This window comes from Strix uralensis, chromosome 15, assembly GCF_047716275.1.
Source record: "Strix uralensis isolate ZFMK-TIS-50842 chromosome 15, bStrUra1, whole genome shotgun sequence".
Lineage (NCBI taxonomy): Eukaryota > Metazoa > Chordata > Aves > Strigiformes > Strigidae > Strix > Strix uralensis.
Genome location: NC_133986.1, coordinates 13,437,476 through 13,464,422, shown reverse-complemented (window position 1 = coordinate 13,464,422; position 26,947 = coordinate 13,437,476). Strand labels below are relative to the sequence as shown.

Sequence of the window (26,947 nt, the reverse complement as noted above, 5' to 3'; positions counted from 1 at the left end):
CAACTTAAAACTACATAGCAGCTGGCTAAGTTATCACACAGGATCATTCAACCAAATTAAAGGAATGGTTTTTCTTCTAACAGTACACCACAGTTTTTTTGCTGAAGGGTTCTATAGTGCTACCAAACTGGGAGAGAAGACAGCTGAATGCTCTCCTCAGGTATATGGAGAACACACCTTTGCCATCAAATTCTCTGCCTTGGTGCATCTGGCTTTTATAAGACATTTTACACCAAAATGCTCTTTTTTGCTTGGCGAGAACACTTCATTTGAGAAGAGTCAGTGGAGCATACTTTGGCTGCAAGGGCTTATCCCACATTACCTCAGTAAACTTCTACTGAGCTGAGCAGATGCACAATCAGAGAGAGAATGAAAAGGGTGACCATGCTGCTAGAAAGGGATTGTGTGAACAATTCCACACCCTATATATTTTTTAAACTTACACAGCCCTTTTTGCAGCCTTATTACTAAATGAAACAAAACCACTGTATGGGCAAGCAGAGATCAGCTCGTCACAATTATTCCACTACACTTCAATTAGGTCCTTGCTCTGCACACAACTATTCTTGCCATCTGAAGCACAAGCTACAGTACTCTTTCTCTATTAAGACAGCTTTAAGCAACAAAAGAATGGATATTGCAGAGCCTAGATTATTCTGCTCTACTGGCTTTTTGATGCCTTTCCCACAGTGAGGACTCAGTAGAAGTCTAACAAGACAATGACACTTCAAATCCTGCAGCACACAGACACAGCCCAAGGAGCCCACATGAAAGCTATCAGCCATTATTGTGCTGTCAGTCAAGGAAGGAGACAACCTATGAGGCCACAAATTAGCCTCATTAACTCTTGTGTTTTGGTGACATTTCTGTTCTTAAGCATGCAATATGATTCTGTCTGTTAGCCCAGAGGCGTTAAAAAGCATTAGCAGTTTAGTTTCTGTTGACAAAGTTATTTTGTTTCTGTTGAGCTGCCAAATGGGAAACTGTTCAAGCAGGTACTTTGGTAAAGTTCATTGACAACAGACAAATAGTTTAAATGCTCAGTTTGGGATTTCTCTGTCTTGAGTGAGCAGAATTCCATCAGGTCTCCACAGAAAGCTAAAACTGCACTTCCCGTACCAGTGCACATTTTAATAACACAGTATCCATTGTGTAACAAGGTACATGACCAAACCCACCAAAATCTAGTGGACCCAAGAGACAACATTTCACAGAAGATACATCCACAAGTTCAAGGATTTACCATGAAGCTGCTGCTTGTTTCCAAAGGTGGTAGGAGATTCCTACTCAGCCCCATTTTCTAAGGCTGTATTAAATAAATGTCTGTAAAACCATAAATGCTGTGTGACTGCAAACTCCTTCCAGGATACAAAGTCTCCCAGGCCACACTTGTTCCAGAGCTGTTGCAATGGCAGAGTGTGGTCCAGAACCAAACCCCAAACAAATTTTGGTCAAATCCCACCACATGCTTCCCAGACACACAACTTCTCTTGCAGAAGACCCTGCCCTACTGACACCCGAATGTCTTGGGATGGATGACTCTCTTGATGGCCACACTTACAGCCCAGAGAGCTGAATCCAGTGCCCGCCTGGCCTAGCAGACCCCAAGCCAAATGAGTCCTTTCTGATGACTGGACCTTCACAAAGTTACCCAGGAAACTCCAGTGAGATCTGAACACTCCTGTCACTGGCAAAAAGCCAGCAGGGTATTTCCCTATCAGGTCATGTTAAATTAATCTTTTACGTGTACGATCTGTGTTTAAATCTTTGTCTTTTTTACACAGAAGATGTAGGGACACCACCACCAATCTGTTAAGAACATTAAGGCTCCATTTAGGGTACATTCAAACAGGCACTCAATAGGGCAGAGGGAGAGGATGCAATTGTACAAAGAACTACCAGAGATTCTCAGAAGCACCCTCTAATAGCCACATGGTGAGGAGCATCAGCACAGCCAGCAGCACAGGACACCCCAGGAATGCTTCAGCCTTTTTTCATGCTTTCTACATCCTTGTGTTAAGGCAACTTTTTCTGAAAAGCTTTCTAGTTATCACTGTTCTCCAGAGTCAGAAGGGCTCTAAGAGCAATAGCGGAGATGATCCCCTGTGTCCGAGGTTTCAGTCCACACAGTGATTTCAAATGTGGTTTTCATCTTCCAGGTCCAATTCGTTCCCATTGATTCAGCCCAACCAGTAGATAGCTATGACTCTGAAATACCGCAAGGGATTTGCCATCAATAGCAACCACAGGATGTACATATTTACTCGTGAAAAACTGGTTTTTTCCTTCAAATTTTTGTCTTCTCTAATATGGAGCAAGTTAAACACAAAAACAAGCTACACGTGCGTGGCTGCCTTGCCAGCTACTGTAACAGCCTCCCCAAGTAAATCCATTCTCCCACATATAGATGAAGAAGAGCTCGTTCAGAGCAGACAAACAAGGAGAAAAATAGGATTGTGCACAACTTCCCAAGGCACTCTGAGTTCCTGTGGTTTAAGCGACAGCTAGGCAGAACCAGCAAGCCTCTCAGAGCACCCCTGTGCTTCAGACCAACAGTCATATCAGATGAAAAATCAACTTTAATTATAAAACTGTCCTCTAACAGCTACCTGACCTTGAGTCCCATGTCACAGTAGGAAACCAGAGGATAATTGCAGATAGGCTTGGAAGGGCAGGTGACTCTTAGGCTCCCCTGTTACACTGGTCATCAGGAGGAATACAACAGGAAAAATAGAGAGGCTTGGGGCTATCTCAACTCCAGTTCATTCTTTTTCTGTGTATGTAAAGGCCAGTATTGCAGATCACTAGGAAGGTCTCTCAAGCATCAATGTATGCACTCTCTTAACTGGGCTGGGAGACAGGGGAGGAAATACCCCCTTGTATTACAGATAAGAAGCAAAACTGAATAGACGATCTAAGCAGAGGGTCCCAAAAGAGAACTAATAAAGTATATACACTGAGAGATGCATACACAAGGCAGAGAACAGAAGACCTAGCAATGAGCAGAAAAGCAGAGAACAAAGTGAGCGGAAAGATAAAGCAGTGAGATTTGGCTTCCAACAGACCTGCCCACCCATGGAAAAAAAAAAAAAAAAAAAAGTGGGGAATCCCGTGGAGCGCTTCTTCACAGTAATGGGTGGGAGGTGGGAGGGAAACAGTCACAGCATGGTAACCTAAAAAAAATGGTTTTTAAAGAAAACAAAACAAACACTTCTATATTTTAGTATGAAGAAAAAAAGCATTTCAGGCAAAAGCTAGTAAGGGTTTTTTTCCTTAAGATTGGTTTCCATAAAGATATATTTTATTTAGTAGTTTTTAGGAAAAAATGCATCTTTTTTTCCACTTGCTTTTCTTTCTCAAAAAACAAAAGGCTAAATTAAATGGAAATTTGGTATTATGCAAAAAAAGGCCTTTTTTTGCCAAAAAGTTCAAAGACATTAACTGCATCTTTAAAAATAAGAAAACAGAGGTAGAATTCCAAAGGCACAATTTAGGGAACAAATATTTATGACAGGAAATGCTGCTGCTGTTAGTTCAGGAGAGTAGAGAGTACTCAAGCAGCAGCAAGTAAGAATAAAAAGAGTTGGAAGTTTTTCCTCCCTTGGCATCAGACAAGAGAAGGAGTTCAAGCAACTGATTTTCATCCTTATATTCATCATCCACGTGCACACACAAACACACACATCACCGCTAGCAAGGCAACACGAAGGGAAATGCCGTGCCCCACCACTGCAGATTTCCTGCTTGTCCCCACTCCTGGCTCAGCTCCTGCGGTGCCAAGCTGAGCAACGGCCTGAGAAATCACCATGCAACAGCAGACCCCCGTGAGACCAAGCCCAGTATCAGAGAAGCTAAGAATACAAATTCTTAATTCAAACAAAAGATCAATTCAGCTATGTCAGATGACAGGCACCTCAGTGCACTCATCTGTGGATGGCCATATACGTCTATAAATGTTGATCTCTTCACTATGGGGATTTTTAAAGTGAGATTTGTTTATTCATGCTCAGATTCCTCTTAGAGTCATGCCAACGATAAACCATAGATTAAAGAAAACTTTGCAGCTTTAAATACTTCTTAGTAAGACACTCACTGTACAGTTCAATGGACAACTCCCTGATCTGAGCAACCACTTTAAAGTATTCCCTAAGGGCATCAAAAATAATTTTGTTCAATCCGATGTCTAATTAGATATCCAAGGCTCTCTGATCTCTCAGAGGTCGCTTCATAAAGGTTTCACTCAAAACAAAGAACGTGATTTGAATACCTTTGGGGCTGACAAACAATAAATCTCTTAGCTGAAACCTAAACACCGTACAGGGAATCTAAAAGGTACCCAAAGGTAATGCAGGTATTGCCCTGTAACTAAAGCCAGTGGAAATGGTCAGAACTCACAGTCCTTCAATTTGTTGCCATTCCCTGGATCAAGACACAGCTTAGCTGCACAACAGAGCATGCAGTACACTGGAAGTACAGCAGTACAGCCTTTAACAAGCACAACACTGCAGACATACAGGTGGGATCAAAGGGGCAAAAGGGATGTAAAGAGTCTTCAAAGTCACTTAGAAGATTCTGACACAGTTCCTTTTAAAAGGAGCAAGGACTTCAAGACCCTTCACAGCTTTGAAAAACTCAACCTCAAAATACTTTTGAAGCAGCTTTAGAGATTTTGCAGTTAGCTTCTGTGAAAAATTCCTGCTTGGTGCCTGGAGGGAAGCAGCCAGTACCTTCTGAGCGGTGGATGCACGTATGCTGATTATCACTTAGAAAGAACCCCTCCTTACAGCGACACTCGTAGCTCCCCACAGTGTTGACACAAACATGCTGGCAACCACCGTTGTTGAACATGCATTCATCTGTATCTGAAAGAGAGAGAGAGAGAGAGAGAGATCAGCTTTGTACTAACACCAACACACTCATATTGGCAGCAGCCGCTCAGTGAGCAGTACGGACAGACACCTACTCGGCATGTAACCACCCAGGCAGCTTAGACACCCCAGGCTAGCCTACTGTTGTTGTGCTATCACCCTTGGGAAAGTGTATTTTTGCTGTTGCTCTTCCCCTGTTCACAGTTTGCCCCATCAGTCACAGGGCTCCCAAGAAATGCTGGCCAACTAACCAGAGTTACTGGTTACAACTAAGGCAGAGTAACCTTGGTGGGGCCAGAAGGAGGGCTCCACACTCTACCTACATTGAACGTACTCTCAGTGCAGCTTCGTAACCGCTCAGCAGCCTAGTCCACGTACATCTAGGTTGAGCATCCATACATGGTTCTGTCTTGCTCAATGGGACGCAACTTCAGCTCCAAATCCATCCAAGCTATAAAAGGTGTTTTTCTAGAAAGCTTCTGTCGTGGTTTGAGCTCAGAGAGCAACTGAGCACCACACAGCTGCTCGCTCACTCCTCCCCCCTCAGGAATGGGAAGAAGAAAATAAAGCAAAAGGCTTGGAAATCAAGGTAAGGACAGAGAGCGATGACTCACCCATTAAGGTCATAGGCAAAAGACAGACTCATTAGGGGAAGAAAAAGACCATCAATTTAATTCAAACACTAATAACAACGGACAGAGTAGGACAGTGAGAAGCATTACCTCATCTTAAAAACACCTTCCCCCCCATCCCTCCCTTGTTCCTGGGCTCAGTTTTGCTCCTGATTTCCCTACCTCCTACCCCCCAGCAGTGCAGAGGGCAGGGAAGGGGGTTACGGTCAGTCCACTGCCCCTTCCTCCTCAGGGGGAGACTCTTCCCCTGCTCCAGCGTGGGGTTCCTCTCACAGGACACAGTCCTCCACGAACTTTCTCTGACGTGAGTCCTTCCCACAGGCCGCAGCACTTCCCACGCTGCTCCAGTGTGGGTCCCTCCCAAGTGTTGACATCCTCCCAGCACCAAACGACAACAGCAGGGGCTTCTTCCCTCAGACTCCCGGCCTTCTTCAGGCACAGCTGCCTGCTCCAGCACAGGGTCCTCCACAGGCTGCACGTGGGTCTCTGCTCTTCCAGTGACCTCCACAGGTGACAGGGGGGTGGCCCTGCCATCTCACCATGAGCTACAGGGGAGCTCTGCTCCAGCACACCTCCCCCCCTTCCCCCTCCTTCCTTCCACTGACCTCGGTGTTCACACAGATGTCCTCACAACACCCACTCCTCCTCCCTCTTAAATACGTTATCACAGAGGCACAGCCACCATCGCTAATTGGCCTGGCCTTGGCGCAGAGGTGGGTCCGATTTGGAGCTCGGGGAGCTTCGAGAAACTTCTCACAGAAGCCACTGCTGTAACCTCCTCCCCTGCTACACACACAACCCCAGCACAGCTCCCCACTCTGAAGCAAAGGTGGAACAAGAAAAGTACAAACCTCAAAATAAATTTAGCTTAAAACTTATCCCCTGCTCCTTACTTTCACTCTAGCTAGAATTCACACATCACATCTGTTCTGTGGCTCAGTTTGATTTATTATTCTCCTCCCTCAACTCTAGGTCATCACCACTTACCATCAAGCCTGCTGCTCTGTTGCCTGACTGCAGTCAAGGACAAGAGCAGAAGTTCTGGAAACAGTTTTAATGTTGATTTTCCAATATTCAGAGCTTCAATAATACCAGAGAATACAGAAAGGCTCTGCTCACAATATAACCAAGAAAAACATAGAACAGAAAAACTTCAGATAAGCCTCTGAGCAACAGGATTTTCATCCCAACCTCCAAATCTTTGGAATTTTATCCCTTAATAAGTGCAGGTTTTTGTAACCACCACCAGCAAAGATTTTTCCTACCCTAATGTTCAGAAATGCCAATTTGAACGGAAGTGAAAATGCTCAGACCTTTAAAAAAACAGGACAAAACATTACTGAGGCGAAGCACTGGTCTCATTTGCAAATTCATATGGAAGATCATGTTTGCTCCCTGTTCTGTTCATTGTCCCTGTGCTAATAGTACAATGCTTTTCATTTAACATTGTAGCATTTCTGGCATAAAACAGCTGTCTTCTAAAACAGGAGAAAGAGAAAGGCTTTTAGTAGGAAGCATAACATAGTATTACGACAGATTTACTTTCTACTGAAGGCAATGAGTAAGCCAATTGGATGCAAAAGAATGACCTGCTGTAGCAAAAAGAGCGGCTGACATATCTCCATCACAGAGAAGCGGAGTATTTTAGAGTTCTACAGTGATGTGAATGTGCAAACAATCATGAATAAACAGCCACCATGAGACTTTAGTACTACAGATTTGAACTCCAGCAGATGTTTGTGTCTTACAGCCCTTGGAAAGCTTTCAAAAAAATCATCTCTTTCCAACAAGTAATTGTCTATTTGGCTTAAACCCAGGCACACAGCCGAGATCTTCAAAACTAAGGGTGAGAGAAGGGCAACCCTGGCTGAACAAAGTAAATAAACAGATTAAGAAAAGATGTGATCCAATTTGCTGCATGCCAAAATATTTATTTAACATTTACATCACATCTCAAAATTGGCAGGTCAGTGGTAAAAGCTTCACTGTACATCAGTGACGTTTTATTTTATTTTAAAAAGTCTGCCATGCAATATTGAGCAGCTTCCCAGTAACATAGCAGGTGGTAGATTTTGGTCTAAGTTATGTCTAGGTCTTACTGATCACAAACAAGTCAGCTGAAGCATGCTCTAGAGGGGCTACTGCATACAAAGAGAATCCACCCTTCGGTGGCACTGCAAGGGGCAGTGTGTTCATCCACAGTCAGCCCTTCATGGTAACCTCAACTGAACTCCACTGTGTGTTTACACAAATGGACTGGAGAAAAATAAGAAGGCCTCCCTATTAATTTAAAGTATCAGCAGACATTTTGCTTCCCTCTCTACTTTCTTTAGTGAAACACTTTGAATTTAGAGACTCCTCCACTTACACTGTAACAGAGTTAACCTGTGGGCACGCACCAGGTTCCCAGCAGGCAAAATCCAACACAATCCCACTGCAGACTCCAGAGCTTTTCTGATTCGTTCCAGCAGCAGATACAGCCTAGGGATGGTCTGGTCCCTGACCTGATACGCCATACATGAGTGGGAAATACCCCAGCCAAGCTAACTACAATCTTAAAATTATGCTGTGAGAGCAAGTTTGCCTCTGACTGACGTGGGCATGGAAGCCTGCCTGGGCACATCCACACTCAGTGCAGCAGAAGAGAAAAACTAAGTCATCTCTGAAAAAGTGAATGCGACAGGTACCACAGCACAGGGCAGAGCCACACAGGGTACCCAGGTCCTGGGAACAGGACAGCTTCATCGACATGAGGCTCTGCCCCAGGGAAGTAACTCCGGCAACATACCACACTGCCAACAGGCTGGCAACACAGGCATTTCTGTACACTGCTGCACTGTGTGCTGAAGAATACCATCACAGTAAAACCACAAGGTCTTGTTACCCATTTTTAAAGATTTTCACCTGCTGGCGCACAAAAAGAAGGAAACTATCCAAGTCTTAAATAAAGAAAAGAAAAAGGGTGAGAGCGTGTGCATGCAGGGTCAAGGGAGTGTTGACAAGATGGAACACGTTTCCAGAGTTGAGTACTTTGCTTCACACTAACTACCCAGGGAAACTCCAAGCATTTGGCTTAATCCCCCTGTACTTCAGCGGTCTCTATCATCACAGCTACTGCACACTCCTAACTGTCCTTTCCTTACAGCTTGCATGTCAGGAAGTACTCAGCCAGCAAGAGTGAGAAGCTCATACATACCTAGATATATGAGAGAAGATTTCTAAGCCTGGAAACACACCTGAGAACTGATCCTAAACTAACTTTGGAACACAAAAGACAATGATAGCACATGTTCTTTTACATAAAATCATTTAGCATAATACTAGATGGCACTTCACACATTTTAATCCAAAGCACTTAACAGAAACATAGCACAATTATCCTCCTCATTTACAGAGGGGGAAAGAACCACACTGGGATGGTACATCAGTACCCGGAATTCCTTAGTCCCATATGTAACATTCTCCTCCAGCTGAGCTGACTGGGCCCAGCAGATCGCCACGTATTACCTAGGGATGCAGCTAAAGGGTTATGTCAGCATCACCACTCCCAGTGCTCACAAACACACTTCTTACCCAGGCAGTTGTGGCCATCATGAGCCAACATAAAGCCATCGTAGCAAGTGCAGCGGTAATTTCCTGGAATGTTGAAACACTCGTGGACGCAGCCTCCATTGAAGTCGTTATCACATTCATCAATGTCTAAGGAATAAAGCAAAAGTCAACATGATGGATGCTTGCTTGTTATAGACAGTTAGAGATGCGACTGAAAATGTGAGCAGCACCTGCTGTCCAAAATCATCACTGTCTTGCAAAAAGACTATACTTAACGCATTACTTGCTGAACGTTTCTAAAGAGTGACAAAATGTCCTGAGATTCCCATGTAGCTTTACTTCAGAGTTTTTAAGGTTAAACAACAAACTAATTATTAGACCAAACGATATTACTAGGTGAAATGCCATGCAACCTCTTTGCCTTTGATTTTGTAAACAAGAAGTAAATCAGGTGAAGAAACAATGACTATTTTGATTTAAAAATCATCCTCCATATTTTAAGTCATTACTTTTAATGGCCCCATCTTCTTAGAAATACCCCATGCTGACCCAGGCAGAGCATAGTGCTTCCATCACTTTACCTTCACATTTCTTCCCTTCACCAGTGTAACCCACTTTGCACGTGCACTTGTACAGCTTCGGGGTGTTTTGACAAATAGCATCTGGGTGGCAGTCATCAAGCCCCAGGGCACATTCATCCACATCTGTGAAAAGACAAGATTCATAAGGGATGTCAGAAGGTGGAGAACAAGGCACGTGGCTGGTACACATCACCGACACGATGGCGCAAGGCTGAGCGCCTGTTGTGGTGTGTGTGCACACATTATACACACTTGTGAGTCAGGACAGAAACGTGCAGAGACCGCATCTGAACTTACATTTGTATAATGCTCTACCTGCATATAAATATATTTTTATGTAATTCAGATAAGCTTTTGTTAAGCTTTTGTACCCACTTAGAAATACATCCAAACCAATCTACTATGGGCTAGATCCTCCATGAGATTTAGCTGCCAGTTTTACAGAGATTCATTAGAGAACCATCAGAGATTTGTGTTACTCTTTCTAGTTAACAAAAAACGGTTACATCCATGACATCGCCCTCAGGAAGCCAAATGATTTTTAAACTAACAAGGGCAGTTCACAGAAATGCACTTTCAAAGTCACCACCAACATGTTAAAAGACTGACTTACCATTACACAGACGTATAATTTAGAAGTAATGCCAATTTTTTAAATACAAGAATAGTATCTGGTGAGCAGCATTGCCAAATCACCTGGCCAGCCATCACAAAGCACGGCATACTGAAGCAAAATATCCAGGTGGAAACTTCAGAGCAGAGGAAATGAAGAGAAAGGGAAACACCGACAGGAGGAAGTCCTGGAGATGAAGAAGCGTAGACAGAAGAAGAGGAAGAAAAGTTATGGGCAGCAAAAGACATCAGCAGAGGCTTTCCATACAGCAGAAGAGAATTCAAACACAGAAACAGGAAGATTTCCAGCAACTGGCTAAAAGGAAGAATTGCAGAAGCTGTACCCCACATAGGTACAAAAAGTGACTCCTAAAATAACAGGAAGAATTGCAGGAGTATCAGCAGAAGGTGACTACTTAAATAGCCACTTTTTACAGCGGGGATCACTTTCGGATGGGGAATTTCAGCCAGCACCTCTCCCATTTACAATTATAGCATTCATATCTTTTTTTTTTTCCCCCCCCCAAACACAAAATACGCCTGTAGGTACAGCAGCAGCTGCCAACTTCAGAAAGTATTCCTGTAGTTTTAATTCCTCACGGCGTTTGGCAGTGGGGAACAAGGCAAAGAGCCAGTGCTCGAGCAGCAGCGCTCCTCTGGCTCTCAGGTGCGCAGCGATGGGGTCCTCGCGTATCACCTCCAGAAAGGGGGTGGAAAACAGCCGCAGAGCCGCGGAATCCGCTTCCTCCCAAAGCGGAGAAGTCAAGCCACTAAGAACTAGGGGAAGCAGTGAATTGAGGGAGCGAGTCATGCAAGGAGGGGTGGCAGGGAACTGCTGAGCGGCCTCCAGCTAGTGGGACTCAGGTAGATGGGGCAGGAGGAAAGGATGGGCAGGGAAGGAAAGGCAGCGGGCAGGAAGGAGCATCAGCCGCATGTGCTGGCTGCGCTGCCCCGCGGGGTCAGCCCGGCCAGGGGGGCACAGCCGCCCGGCGAGGGGGGTCCCCGAGAGCACGGCAGGGAGCGGGCTGCTTTACAGCCACGGCACGGAGACGTCCACTAGATCTCACGCCAGCGGCAAAACGGCCCTTCTGCAGTTTTATTTTTACACTAAACCTCGGCGGTCTGCAGGAAGAACGGCAGCTAAAAAGCCCAGCATTAACGCATAGAGAAGCACGGAAAAGAGGGCCGGGAAAAAAACCACCGGGCACGGGGAGCGAGATTCCTCATGCAGTGACAGTGGCCTGAGCTGGAGAGAGAGACCCGGGAGGAGGGAGACGGTGAGCAAACATCACAGCCTTAAACTTGGCAGTAAGGCGGGCGCGGAGGAGGCTGCGGGAGCTGTTACCGGGTTTACGTCTCGGTAGACCGAGCCGCGACAGGCGCCGAGGTTACGAGACGATAAGCGGGTGCCCGGGACCGCCTGGAAGCCGGCACCCGAGCGGGACCAGCGCTCGCCCGCAGCCGCCCCCCGCTCGCCCCACCGCGGGCCGCCCCTCACCTCGGTGGCGGCGGCCGCTCGCCAGCGGCCTCCCCCCGCCCGCCCCCGGGGCCAGCCGCCCGCCGGGCCCGCCGCTGTCCAGGGCTGAAGGCGGGCGGGCGGCACTCACCGGGCAGGGGCAGGGGCAGGGCGGCGGGGGCGCCCGGCGCGGGCAGCAGCAGGAGCAGCAGCGGCAGCGCCCGCGGACCCGCCGCGCCGCGGCGGCCGCCGGACCCCATCGCTGGCGCTGCGGCGGCGGCTGCGCTGGGGCGGCTGCGGCGGCGGCTGCTGCTGCCGCCGCCGGGCGGGAGGAGGCGGCGGATACGGCGGCGGGGGGAGGCGTCTGCGGGCGGCCGGCCCGCCTCGACCGGCGGAGGGGCGCGGGGCGGCGGGGGCTGGGCGGGCCGCCCCCAGGCGCCGAGCTCACCCCCACCACCACCCCCCCCCCCCCGACACCCCCCTCGGCCGCGGCACCGGCGCTCAAACACCTGCGCGACACCCTAAACACAGACGGCCCCGCAGAGCCGGCGCCTCCCGAGGGCACACGGATACCTCACACGCAGCGCGGGGGTGCCAGCAGCAAGTGTATCTGAGCCGGCGCTCCCCCCTGCCTGCAGCCGCCCCTAAAACGGTCTCCTCCTAGCAGGGACAAGCCCATGCAGGGGGCCCGGATGCCTCCATCCTCCCACGACCCACGTACACACCACGCACCCCAGCCTTGCTTGCGTTTCTTCAAAAATACAGTATTACAACTTTTACCAAGTAATTACACCCCCCTGCAGCGCGCGAAGAGCCCGTCGAAGGCCGTGCCAGAACCCAGCAGCCCCAGCCCACCGCCCTTCCCAGCCACAGCTGTCCTCCCTCTGGCAGGTAGAAGCGGCCTATCCATTATCTGCTGAAATTATATTTTCCTAAATGTTGTTTGACCTTTCAGGGTGCAAGCGAAAGCAGGCAGTATTCTCTTCCACTCCTCCCTCCCATCCCCATTTCGCTGCCTTTTCCCCTTTGTCTCCTTCTGTGAGAAATACCAAGCTATTTCTAGTTGTAAGGGTGGTTTATACACATTAGTAAATCTTCAGAGTGAAACTTTCCCTCAGTCTTTGTCTTTGTTTCCTTAATGGTAGCTATAAATTACCACTTTCCTTTCTCACTGGAGCATCAGGCTTCATTGCTTTTGAAATGATCAAAGTTATTCTCTTTTAAAATCCAATGAGAAACAACCTATTGTATCTCCTGGACGGTTCCAGTCTTAGTCAAACTCATCTATTAATGCATAAAGCTGCTCATTAAACACTCCAAGGATTCTCCAGTCCCACACCATACCCCAAGCCTCTCCTTACCAACAGAAAGGAATAAATGAATGAAGGCTTTCTCAGCAGTTTCCGCGATCGCATGAATAAACAATCATACTTACAACGGGAATTCGCACATCCACGCACCTCTCATCTGGGGATATCACTCAAGGTGTCACTACAAACAGTTCTCCCAAATGCCTGTGACTACAAGCTACCTTACAGAAAAGCTGTTAACATATTTCAGGCACTTTCCAGTCAAGGTTCCTCAATGAACTTGATCAATATTAATTTAATTAAAATTCATCACAAGATGCGATGAAAGACAAAATCTACATATGAAGAACGTAGCAGAAAAAACAGTAAGAGACACTGAAGAGCCACATACCCAAACAACTAAAGCTTTCTGAGACACATTAAAAGCAAAGCATCTTACTTACTTCTGCAAACTAAAATACAAAGTGACACATAAATATAGCCTGAGTTAGATCAAAAGACCTCAACACAGCTTGGAAAACAAGCAGGAACAATATTAAATTTATCTCAGTTAATGAAACCATTTCATATAGAAACCTCAAAGTGCTTTGTGAAAGATCCTAGCTATTATTTCAGATATAATACTCATTTGTTTATGATGAAGAATTGCCATTAAAATATCTCTTTAAAGACACAAAACAGAGAAGTTCAGACCTCAACTCAGATGTCTCTCTGTAGCCTTCTTAACTATTTCTATTCAACTAAAGAGCACAGTGACAGATGACAGCACTGGGTACTAAGATCTTTACCACGGGAGACAAGCTAGAAAAAAAAAAATCTTAAGACTCAACTTCAGCAGTAAGTTAAGTATGATAAAAGAAAAACAAACATACCAGGGGCAGCTCAACAGAAAGAGACCCCAAATAGCACCATTTGTGTTTTTTCAGCAATTAAAAATAAAATCACAAAGTTTTAGGGAGGAAAATAGCTACTGGTAAATATCTGCAAGAAGCGTATGCAAACAGGGTATTTTCCTATATTACGCATACTGAGCCTATAAACAATAGCAAAGTTTTTGCTCATCTTGATACTATACAGCATTTTAGTCTTGAACTAAGTTTTCTCAATGTTTCATGGACTAGAGTCACATTCAGTTACATGTCAGAGATGCTTTGAGGAAGAGGAAGGTTTGGCTGGTTTATGTTTAGAGAAAGGCTGCACATCAGAAAACTTGTCTGCTTTTTCCAACTGTACCAATGTGTGTGTTACCTCATAATCTTACAAAAACTTCTTCCTTCTAACACTGTCGGATCTCTTCAGACCGCCAGCAGCACAACACTGCTATGAACACGGCCTGCTGCTCCAAAGGAACTCTCCCATACAGACAAGATCCCCAATTCCCCCCTGGCCTCCACGTTAAGTATCACTCAAAGTTGCCTCACATTGCGAGATCCAGACTAAGCTGCCACAGAGCAGTTGGATGCAAAAATCGTTCCAGAAACTCTGCACCTATCTCCTGGGTTGAATACTTCTGTCTGAAAATTTGGGCTAAAAATTGCTTTATGCTTTCTAAATGCTTGTTAAATTTTATTGTTTAATGATAAGCAAACATTATTTGAAGACATCTAGATTTCCATTTCATTTGTACTTTAATGTAGTGAGAAATAGTGGGTCTGCTGGGCTGAGCAACAGTGCACCATACTGACCTGAAATTTAACACACCAACGCAAGCATAATGAGTGCTTGTGACAGAAGCTGAAAACACCGGGGGGGGCAGGGGGAGATGGCAGAACAAAAAAAGAGAAAGGGGCAGATCGACAGGTGAGGAAATACTTTCAAATATTTAATTATTCCAAAGCTTTTCACACATGTTATGTCTCAGAGATGTACTTTTAAGTCTTACTCATCCCCGTTATGTATACTGGGTTTTGAACAATCATTTTCCTTTGAAATAAATCACTCAAACTTTTGCACTTACACTTTCCATCTTCGTATCCAAGGGTCTTCCAAGACACCAAATGTGTTATCTTACATAGAACTCGACAACCTATCTTCAGTAATCAGCACTCAGTTTTGCAATGTATCACTGGCTTTCCTTGGGAGCAAGACCTGCTCATCTCAAACAGAGAGGAAATCTGGGGTTCCTCCAGTCACAAGGAGTCCAAAAGACCCTCTCACGCAATTTATACTCCTTGTCTAAGTCTTTTTATGCCACTGGTAGGAAAACTTCACTGAAATAAACATCAGATCCATCAGTAATATTTCAAATGTTGTAGGATCTGATTCTTAAAATGCCACTGTCACTGAAATGAAGAACAGCTGCTGTTCACTGCAGGACTAAATACAGTTTGCTCTATTAATGAATATACATCTTTGAGTTCATAGGGAAAAAAGAAGACTTTTTGCTATGTGAAATAATTTCTAGACAAAGACCTGCTTGGTGAAGCTCTCTGACATTTGTATTTCTTTGTGAGAACCTTTCAAGTCATCACTATGACAAATCATAACACATTTCTAGACCCATGAGCTTGGACCAGTTAGTCAATAATCATCGCCTAGCACGTAAATTCTCCTCTCCAACATTAATAAGCATCACCTTCTATAAAACCACCTCAGACCTGACATTTGGAAAAGGACTGTGAACCCAGCAGTTGCTCACCAAGGCCCCTGTTCTTTTTGTTCTTTCCCCTTCCAGGAAGTCTGAAAGATTCGAGGCCACCTGTGATGAAGTGAATGTGTTTCTGAAGCTGCGCTTACCTCACAGCTCCATCCAGGCCTGCCCCACATCCATCCCCGTGGCACCCTGCAGAGGAATCAGAAGCAACGGGTCTAACAAGCCCAGGGAACCGAGACGATCTCAGTTCCAAGAGCAGCAGGTTTGGCACCTCACAGCAGCGCAGCACACCTGGCAGCACGTACCGAGTTCACAGCTGCACCCCCCTAGCCCTGCCCAAGGCTCAGGCCACCCGCACCACCTCATCAGAGCATGGGGCAGGCTGCGCTCACCCTCTCGGTGTCTCCCCCAGTGAGCCCATGGGAAGATACCATCAGTTGTTAGTAGTGCAGAAGCACCGCCACCTCAGGAAGACTGATGTGGTTCCCCCAAGAGAGATCTTAACATTTTTTATTTTGCCTTGCTTAAAAAAAAAAGACTCCACCACACACCAGGGGGTATGTAGGGGGAGAAACAAAGAGAGGTAAAGAAAGCAGAGATACCTCCAAATAATGATCAAATGCCTTTCCTTTCACATTTTCCCCAATTGTATAAAACATCCAAAGATGATCTCATGCAGTTTGACACAGAGTGAACCCCACCAACTTCAGAACAGCCATAACTTGAACCACTGTTCCCAGGCTGAGAAAATTACCTTCTGTGTTTGTCAGCTTCAAAACAGATATTTGTCAAAGCAGAAGTTAGCCATTGTTAACATGCAGGTCAGAAGAATAAGCAAGTCTCTTCAGCTATAACTGAGAAAAGAGAGGGCAGCTCCCTAAAAAGACAGGAAAAATAGTGCACCTGAAGGACGAGCTCTTTTTTGCAGACACGGGGCTACTAAGGAATGGCACAAACCGTACAACATGGGGGAAGTGGCATTCAGCCTTCTTACCTGTTCCTGTCACTGCACATGGGGAGAAACCGCAGAATCAGTGACAGGTTGGAAGGGACCTCTGGAGGTCATCTTGTCCAACCCCCCTTCTGGAGAGGGCATTTTGGATGAAGCAGGAGATGAAAGCGAGTAAAACTGACTTGATCTTCCTGCTTCTCACACAACTGACATATAAAACTTTCAGAACATAGGCAGCAGAAAAGTTACAAAAGCATAACCACAAATGAGTTGCACTCACGTTTGTTTACTACTCCGCTCAAATCTAAAAACTAGATTTAATATACAGCAAGGCAGGCAGAGCCAGTTTCAAGGTGAGATAAGCAGAGCGGTATCTAATGAACCAAGATCATACAGGGCTCCACCACATTGGTACATACTTCAAATCATTCAAAAAGTGAATGAATGGAGAGGGAAGGAACCATACTTTTGCCTCTGCCAGTACAATCCCCTCACCCAGTAATTCCCCCCATGGGACTATCTGTTAAGTTAGATCTCACCCTGGGCAAAGATGGAATTAAAAAAGTAGGAAACGGGCAACGTAGGCAATAATGCTTGGGCATGCATGTGTGCCACAGATGTTATCAGAATCTCAGAGATGGAGGACAGCGTTACTTTCTCACTTAAACTTGTATTTGAAGCATTAGATAGTTACATTTCCAATCATTCCTGCTTTTCTGTATGGAATGACTAATTGTATTTTTCAGAACATAAAATTTGGAGACCTCCACCAAATTTGGTTATTAGGATCAAAAGTTGTTCTAAGGCAGGAAAAAAGCTAATATAAATAGCAGCATATATGGGTGTGTGCACTCACATACACTTTCCAAGATCTGCATTAGTCCCTTTGCCTTCCCGTTCTCCCCATTCCCTGATCACTGAGGAGGCACCTCTTCCACTGATGGCAGCCTGACCAACAACAATCGTTTGCGAGAAGGCCACCAAAAACTGCAAGGTACAAAGGTACAAAACTGCACAAAAAAAGGTCTCCTGAAATCAGACACTAAAATGCCATACGAACTTGCAGTCAGGCAAAGAAGAAAAGATGATTAGCCAAATTATAGTGAGAGGCTTTTGGAAATAGCACATTAATGCTATTTTTCATGTTAGAAGACAAATTTTATTGCAATTCAGCAAATGACCTACACCTGTAAAACTTTTGTATATCCAATTCACATTTAATGTCCAACGGATTAAAATGTCACAGAAAAATAAAAAAGGAAAACAGTACCTGGTTTTGTCATTATAATGTAAACTTCAATGTCCACCCTTAAAAAAAACCAAGCCAGTGATTTCCCCATGTAGTAAAATATATAGTTTATAAGGTATTGATGTTTTATCTTAGTTTAACAGCCAATCTCTAGGTATAAAGAACTACAAAGATGTGAAGTACGTGTACAATATCTTCAAGTATTTTCAAGTATCCTATAGTATCTTGCACTACGAACAAAAATCATTTGACAATATACAGAAAAAGTTAACTCTGAATAGTTTCACTGCAGAAATCTTAACATATTCATGAATTCAAAACACATCAAAAATACGGATCATTCAGCTAGTAGGTCCCATTTGAACAATTTCAAAAATACTCTTCAGAATGGAAAAAGTTTTGGAATAGTCTTCAGTTCACAAATATGTTTTCAGCTACAGAATGCCAGATGATTAAGCTTATGGCAGGTAAAGACTTTTTTTGTATAAACTTATCATCATAGTATTTCATTACATTTAAATCAAGTTTTTATTAATCTGCATTTTCTTTTTCTATAAAGTATCATTGCATCAACTCTGACAGCATTAATCAAAGAAGCATAAACAATTGGTAGGTGAGCCCGGGTTTTTTCCTCAAACCACGTATCAGCCTGTAAACACGTTTGGCCAATTTAGCACTACGTATTTAATGCATTATGAACTACTTAATTTTTATCATTATTTTTCTCTGTACAGAATGCATGTGTGCTGTTAAAAAAAGCTATCTTTTCCCGTTAACTGTTACCAAAAAAAGGAACAAAAAACAAAACAGCATAGCCACATTAACCTGCACCTACCAAACCTGCTCCCTTATTTTAGAAAAGTAACAGGAAAAAAAAAAAAGGTTACAATTGTATTATTCTATAGCTCATTTCTGAACAAAAATTGCAAGTTTTTAAAAAGGGAGATGGATTTTACAAAGCTCTAGTTAAAGAGTAAAAGCTGCTGACTACACCACTTGTTCTTATACAGAGTCATCCAGGTCAGCAGAATGACATGGAAGGAGCAAACGCTGGATCCTAACGTTATTCTGTGGGACTGACACTAGCAACATCAATGACACTAGGGCAGTTTGTGGTAAACACTGAAGAGTGGTAGAGATTATGGCTGCTACTACAGACTGAACTGTTCTTAGACATGTCAGCCAAATCTCTTCCCAAAACCCTAGCACAGGCTACCACGTAGCTGTATTTAGTACCTCAGTCTTCCTTGGTTGCCTCTGGATCCAACAAAACCAACATTTTTTTCTGCTGCATTTCAGAACCTTCTGCTGGTCCTTCAGTGGAGCAAATCATTCCAGACTTGCAAGTCCACAGCAAAAAGTGCTTTGAATCCTAATAGGATTAAGCATAGACCCCCTGTGAGAGAAGGAAGAAGGGTCTATCACAAAGTGGTCTTTCCTGCGAAAATAACGTAACTGAGGAGCTGGGAAGATGACCTCTGCACCTTCCGTTTGCATCTGGACAGCGAGCACACAGGGTGCTGCCACTGATGGACAGCTTCATCTTCAAAAGAACCCACCACTCGGGAACCAGCAGACCCAGCCTATGTCCACCGCAGGGATCGCTAACTGTCATTATCAGGCCAAAAAGATCCACACCAAAGCAAGCCATTAAACCAATGGTATCATGTCCCACTATGTGAACTTGGGTAAAGAAAAAAAACCAAAAGAACCTTAATTCAGGGTTAATTACCTTATACAAGGTAAAATTAATCCATACTTAATACTATGAGAGATATGGTTTTAACAGGATCAACTAATCTGTTAAGGTCACAATAATTAATCCAACTCTCCTTTCTTACATATTCCCTGTGAATTACACAGGCCTGGTAAAGTCATCTTAAATACAGCCAAAAGCACTGTGTATTTTTTTTTTTCTATTATTAATACATAAACAAGCTATCTGGGGCAAGTGTATAAAGATTATCCCAACATATTAACTTGAATACATGAAATTCTTAGAATAAAGTACATCTGCTTTATTTTTGCCCTTCCAGGGCTGGGAAAAAACCAACAAAACCAAACCTGCACACACAAAACACTTCTGTGAAATGCTCCTGTAAGATCCAGACTGTGAAAGAAAATTCACACCCAGCATGAGGAGTGGCTTGGACACTGCCCTTGCATCTTTCTAATGCTACTGTGAAATCAAAAAAGAATCTTGCTCTGATAAGTAGTGACAAAGGAACTTCTCAGTTTAATAATGAAATAAATAGGACAAAAGTAAAAATAGTCAAAAATTTAATACATGTGCTATACTTATAAATTATGGAAATAAGACTATCACAAGATGTGACTAAGCTGCAGATAAAGAAAAGGTGCTACAACATTGTATGAACTGAAAAACTTGGACTCTGCTTCTCAAAAGAGAGACAATACTGAGATAAGTTTATACAGTGGAGACCTCTTAAATACATAGGCCTGAATTTCTGTACAGTAATTTGTGACGCTGATAAATCAGCCTGTTCTTAAGTCACATACTCCCTTCGAAGAGGTTTTTATCAGGATTCAAATGAACAGAGATGCCTTTAGGCATCTGCCAAGTTCCAGATCTCCAATAAATTAAGCTTTCAAAATGTTTGTGTTTTATTGCAATAGTGGACTAAAGCTTTCTCTGCTAAAAACAAAAGCATCCCAAATGAAGCAGACTGTGACAACAGGACCAAAGGCATATTCATTCAAGAGGAAAAGAAAAAACCTTACTACTCACTGTCTTTTCAGAAAAATTATGAAATCCTTATATTTGTTAGTAAGGTATACCATTATTATTTCATGGGGGCATAAACATCTTTATTTAGTCATCTGGCATTTGGGGAACTCATGTCCCTCTTTATTAGCGGTTAAGAGAACTACCAGCAGCAACCATATAGCAAACTTCAAAAGGCTGGTTCAAGTGGAAACATTTTTGTGTTATGAACAATTATTCCAGGTTTTTCATTTAAGTGGGCTGCACTGTAAATTATGAATTGCAACATTATATAGCCAGTTGTATCATAGAAGAATTTTTTTTTAAAGACAAAACTTACAAAACACAATGATAGGTTAAATAAATAAAAAACATCAGTTAAAAAACACGCTTAATTTCTTCTGTGCAATTACGTACCAATATGAAAAATATTACTTTGATCTCTGCACATTTCACGGTTCAGTCTCCTGGATTTCACTAAAAATAATACTGACAACAAAAATAAAGGAAAAAACGATTTGTTGACAAATCAGTGCTTTGGAGTTATTAAAAAAAAAAGCACACATCAGATTTGTAGTTCCCTTGCAGCAAAACATGATCCAATACGTTAAAAATCAAACATTGGTAATAATGTTAATATATAAAATATTAGTTTAAAAACTATAGAATGACCTTCTCAGCAGAAATGGAGTGTGTACATTGGGGTCTATGACATACAGCATATCTGACGGCAAGTTCACAGAATGCTGAAAGGCTCACTGCACATTTTCTATGGCAAGGAAATACTGCAGCTTTAAAATAAGCTGCACAATACTCATCTCTATCTCTTTCACATGAAAGTGTGTAAAAAGCAAATCAGCAAATAAACTCTAAAATAGATTTATACCAAAATCCTCTTTTTTACATTGAGTTTACAGCTTCCATCCATTTGCCTGTACTATTTTTGGAGTTTCCTTCAAGAAAAGTCAAAGTTGCATTTTAGGGCCATGAACAAGTTCACGATACAATGTACTGGCAGACAGAACATTTTGCATACTAACGAGATTCACTTCTTGTTGCCTTTTTTTTTTTTTTTTTTTTAAAAAAAAAGATAGTTTTTCCTGTAGGACAAGAAGTCAAATATCGATTCCTTTGACAAGAGATGCCTCCAGCGTAATGTTGAACTCCTGTAAGGTCTGCAGCACTCGAATCAAAGAGTTCACAAGAGTATGGTCCTTAATCAGTGCTATGTCTTCATACATCTGGGCTGTAATTGGGCAGTCTGCAAGCAGGGCGATCCAGTGATGCAAAAGGTGGTCTCTGACAAAGTGGCAATTTGGAAATAAAAATAAATCCAAGTTAATTTCTCATTTTCACTGACATGAGTTTTATTCTTTGCCTTCTAAACAGACCTACCATCTTCTCTGCATATTTTTATAAGAAGGGAAGGGGGAGTAACTGTCTGTGGAACTTGTTTAAGTAGGGAGCATCTGTGAGAGACACGTTTCTAGGCTTTCCACCCCCCACATCAAAAGGTATGGTTCCCAGAAGGCCTGGAAGTCCCAAGCAGGCCCAAAGTCACTAGCCTGCTCCATTGCCTTTGTGGTCCCAGCTTCCCTCCTACCCACCTCCTACAATGAGTAGGTGGAGGGTGGGGAATTCACCCAGCCATTAACTGGAGAGGCCTCACTGACGGATGGGTTTCTGTTTCTACCTTCTGACCTCGATAGCTGTACATGAGAGGGAGGCTATTCACACCAGCCTACTACCTTTCTCTCTTGATTCAGCTGCTCAGCTCTTCAGGATACTCAGTTTTTTTATCTCAGACTTCCCACATTTCACATGCCTAAGAACTCAGGGCATGGTTCACTTGATCCTTCTTTAGTTACGTCAAAGAACTGTATAAGTAATAGTCAAACTGCAGAATCCAGCAGTTGTGTGGCTTTATCTTACTAATACGCAACATCCTTTTCATTTTATTAAAATATCAATAACAACAACAACAATGGAAGTTTCTCTATACCTGGCTCCAAGACACACCAGCATCTGAAACTTGCCATCCTTCCCAATATTTCTAGGGGTGTTGTTGATAGCAGTGATAAAGCGACAGAAATTCCTGGCCCTTGTCTGCCAGTTCTCTTCTGGGACCATCTCATTCTGCTCAAGGGTCTCATAGTACGTTTGTGCTTTTTCTTAAAAGAATGGTGGGAGACAATGAAGTTTCATCAGTGCATATAGTAGCCCTAAAATATCTGAAATATCATTCTCCTGTGCTTGGAATAAAATAATGAGGCACTATGATCTTCAAATTTAGATGATTAAATTTTATACCACCTCAGTATAATGCTTTCCCTGTAAGCATGCTTACAAATCCGTAAGGCTACCTGATGGTCCTATCAGACTGTTGGTAAATCAGCATGAGTGTCTGCATCATGGAGGGGACAGTTAAAAGTGGAAAGGACTAGATTCAAAGCTCATCCATGAATTTCCTGAATGATTACATTTAAGCATTGCTTTTTTCTGTTTGATTCAGTCCTGTGTTCCCCATGTGTAAAACTGGGATTCCACTTCTTTCTCTCTGAATAGTGCCAAAGAGGTTCTCGTATCTGCTGAATTTTGAGACGCTACATAAGATGATGACATAAGGAGAAGTCATGTCAAAGTGCCTACTCAAAACACAGAAACACTATTAAAAATAAACCCTTTTCTAAAAGGTGTTTGTGTACTCAGTTGGTTTATTCAGCTCTAAGTCAAAGGATCTAGACCACCGTGTGAAAAATGTACGCTTATAACCCTTTTATTACAACATCCAGTAAGTACCAACAGCACTATGTCCATCCATCATGCTTTATAAGGTAACTCAACCTCTTAAAAATGCTTTTACTACGCTCAGTTAAGAACAAGGTTACCATATGTCAATTCACCACCTTATTTAAATAATCCTTCCTCACTAAGAAATTTTGTTTTACACTATTGCTGCTAGAAGGACAAAGTCCAGTGTCAACTTGGCAGAAGACAGATGCTCTTTCTCTTAACAGTATGAGGAGATAAGAGCTCTTATGGCAATTCAGCTGCTGAGATGCCTCCAAGAAGTATGCTGTTCACACCAGCTGAGACACAGTGGCAATGATAAGGAACACGGATATATTTCAAAGACATGAACAGGCTCTGGTATGTCTTCCTCCCACTTACCTAAAAAGTCCCAAATAAAGACATTTTTGAAGAGTCTTGGTGATTTAAATCCATGCTGGAACACTTGCTCGAGAGCTGAAACAAGGCCACTTTCTCCACACAGCAACAGTGTCAGACTGCCTCTCTGCCAAGCACACACAGAAAGCACATGCACTTATTCTCTCAGTTTGGAAGTCTGGGACACAAAAGTGTTTCATGCATCTATTACTGAAGCCAGTTTTTAAATAAATAGATGCCCAAAATTACAGTCTACCGTCAAACAGTGGCCCCAGATAGGACGGCCCAGTTCTCACAAGTCCTAAGCATTCAAAAATGTGTTGACCTCTCTAAGAATGAGGCTGAAAAAAGCAGTCTCAGGGCCTCGTTGTCATAAAATGAAGACATGAAAAGGCAAGATAAAGATCATGAGCAAGTTTTACCTATAATAATGACCACTGTTCAGAAAATTAAGAAAATATTTTCCCCTTTTACTAAGTAATAAAGATCACAGGTTCAGTGCCTCAGACTGCTTATCAAAAAAACCCAACATTCAATGCAATTTTTAAACCTCAGGAAAAAAATCAAATTCTTCTTTATAACATGATGATAGATAGTATTGTGCAAAACCAGTGCATGATCACTTGAGATTACTGTGTAAATGTGATCATCAACCAGAATTATACTGGATATGAACTTGCCGTGCTATACTGAACTTAGAAGAGACAGGTGCAGAAGGAATGGGAGGACCTATTTGTGAAAAATTAATGACTTTCAAGAGATACCCATACAGGAGCCAGCACTGCTCTACACCACCCTGGTTCACAAGGGCTGGATTGCGATGGTTTGACAGAAGCATGCTTCTTAAGTTTGTTTCAGGAAATAACTGCTGCGTCAGTGAAGATGATTACATGTATAATATAGAAGTGTCTTTGAGAGCACTTCTGCTTCACTTGGGGGGGTGGGTGTTTGGGTGTGAGTCTATTTTGCTTCTCTGTTTGTTTTTTTTTAAAGTGGCCCATGGGTTTTCATGTTTTAAATAGCAAAGATAATGAAAAACAGGCATAAAAAAACCTACTCAGTTCTCAGCCTAGATGTAAAATGTCAGTTAATCCAGAACAAACTAAACAGGAGGCAACGCTCTTGACAGTGGTATAGGTAGAATCCTTGGCAGAATTTGACTAATAACACAATTGCCAATACCAGAATGTTAACATTTAAATTAACAGAATCCTACAGTTAGCAGTAAAACTGAGGTATTTGAGGATATACTATTCCAACAGTGTAGACTCAGTATCTCATTTTTGCTCCACTTAAGGAATTTTCAAAGAGATGGCTATTCATTCAGTTTAATTATTTCTGTTGTATATTCTCCAATGCTCACTAGTAAGCGTTTTAAGACAGGAGTGCCACTACACAGACAAGTCCTCCTCACCTCCTTCTCTGGCTTGTGGAAATGCTTGACAATACCATTGACAGCTTCACCAATAGCTTCTTGTATCTGACCAGTATTTAACTCTGCAAAATAAAAAAATATATCCAGTCACTCTGTAACAGCTTTAGAAATTGTACCCGTGCATGAGGGATAAAGCATACCACAGAAAAAGAAGAGAAGCATGAACCGGTATAATTTATGCTGTTAGTGAAAAGGTGCTGGACTGCGGGTAATCGAAAACCAAGTCTACTTTTCTTTACTGTGGAGGAGGTAGAAATGGAGATTGTTTGTTTTTATATTGAATTTAACACTGTGGTGCTTCAACAACAACAGCTGGGAAAGAGTTTTACATGTTACGTGAATTTTCAGACCAGGGCCCAAAGCTAAAGAGGAGCTGTGCTTTGATTAGGATGACCAAATCTGGGCATCCTGGAAGTACTTCCTGTGACAGTTTCACTGTAAACCCAAGCATGCCTGGGAGCAAAGTAACCACCTGATTTATCAGGGATAAGACAATGCCAGAACAGTGATCTCACCAGAAAATTGAAGTCCATGAATAGAAACCACTAGCAAGCTTTTTCATCCATGGATAAGAGACAGGACAGCAAATTTCTACCTTTCTCCATAGCATTCATTCCACAGATAAGGGCCAAGAATACAGAAAACACCACTAGGGCAGCTAAGCACTGGACCAGGAGTCCAGAGACATCCTCCTTTCACCCTTGGAGACTTTCAAAACTTGAGTAGCTCGAACAGATTGCTCAGGATGGTAATTTGGAAGTTAGCCAGACTCTGAGCAGGGAGTTGGACTAAGTCACAGGTCCTCTTCAAGCTACAGTTCTAAAACACAAGAAAACCTAGAGTTCTGTTTGCAAGCAGCTCTCCTCAGGCAATGATGCAGAACATTAGAAGACAAGCCATCCCCCACCACTCACTTGGCTTATTATTTGGCGATATAGTGACAAATCTTCTGATCATGCTTGGTGACTGCTGCAAAGGAGGGGTTCGGCACTGCCGCTCATCAACCTCAGTGTGGGAAGTCAGCAACTCTCCCACCAAGATCCTCTCCAAGCTGCCATCATCCATTCCTTTTCCAAGCCACCTTCCACAAGGAAACCTAAGAACATAAAGAATAAATGTGGATCAAGCACTTCAACACAGAAACAATGCCATGCCAAAGACTTTCAACTGCAGCTGCATAAAACCCAAATTCTGCTAGTGTAGTTATTAGAAATACTTCACTCATCTACCAACAAATAACAGTCTTGGGTTTGGCTTGTGCCAGCAGAGGGAGCAAAAGTAAAACAGCTTTTCAGTTCCAAGTTTGTGCTAAATGTTGCACGATATGATCTGCAAAGCAAACAGTGGCAGATTTTGTCTTGTATCCTATATGTAGCACATGATTTGAAGGCTGCAGAGGAAAAGAGGTAGAAGGTATTTCTACACACCAGATGGGTAGCGAAATACACCTGTGCTTTCACTGAATACGTTACATAGCAGGCCAGCCACAAAAAAAAAACCAGCCCCCAAACATATACTTAAATGCCAAAACACCAATATATCTCTTGAAATTGGAATATTAAATCAGACACTAGAAAGCACCCATGCTCACTTGCTCATTATCACTTTCTATGAACCAATGTTGACGTCAGTTTAATCAGCTTAATCAGAAAACTGAACAGCATCCAAAAATAGAATATTGCCTCTCCATTTAATTACCAACAAACTGGCATGAAGAGTGGACTCACCCACCCACCAATTTGTCATCAACATGAGCCTGACAGTTTCTCTAAACAAAGGACAGGGCATCAAACTATGCTGTACCTAACACTAAC

The 26,947-nt window shown here is 43.1% G+C and overlaps 2 protein-coding genes and 1 long non-coding RNA gene across 8 annotated transcripts in view; all 3 read right to left on the bottom strand.

Moving 5' to 3' along the window:
- The window catches only part of SCUBE2 (signal peptide, CUB domain and EGF like domain containing 2), a 40,092-nt gene extending 30,269 nt beyond the window's left edge, over positions 1-9,823 (bottom strand). The window contains exons 1-3 of the mRNA XM_074884484.1: positions 9,634-9,823; positions 9,074-9,199; positions 4,728-4,862 (exon numbers count right to left, since the gene is read on the bottom strand). Coding sequence (XP_074740585.1) covers positions 4,728-4,862; positions 9,074-9,199; positions 9,634-9,823 — 451 coding nt within the window. The remainder of the gene's footprint in view (positions 1-4,727; positions 4,863-9,073; positions 9,200-9,633) is intronic.
- A 6,531-nt stretch (positions 9,824-16,354) lies between these two features.
- Positions 16,355-17,446, bottom strand: LOC141950350 (uncharacterized). Its single transcript, XR_012631006.1, has 3 exons — positions 17,413-17,446; positions 16,599-16,687; positions 16,355-16,481 (listed from the first exon to the last, which is right to left on the bottom strand). It is a non-coding gene; the product is annotated as an uncharacterized LOC141950350 (long non-coding RNA).
- Positions 17,447-17,895: 449 nt separating this feature from the next.
- DENND5A (DENN domain containing 5A) overlaps positions 17,896-26,947 on the bottom strand; it is a 69,134-nt gene continuing 60,082 nt past the window's right edge. For all 6 annotated transcript variants that reach the window (XM_074885065.1, XM_074885068.1, XM_074885069.1 and 3 more), the window contains 5 exons: positions 26,048-26,229; positions 25,113-25,195; positions 23,702-23,825; positions 22,533-22,701; positions 17,896-21,829 (listed from right to left, as the gene is read on the bottom strand). In XM_074885065.1, coding sequence (XP_074741166.1) covers positions 21,646-21,829; positions 22,533-22,701; positions 23,702-23,825; positions 25,113-25,195; positions 26,048-26,229 — 742 coding nt within the window. In that variant the 3' untranslated portion in view covers positions 17,896-21,645. The remainder of the gene's footprint in view (positions 21,830-22,532; positions 22,702-23,701; positions 23,826-25,112; positions 25,196-26,047; positions 26,230-26,947) is intronic.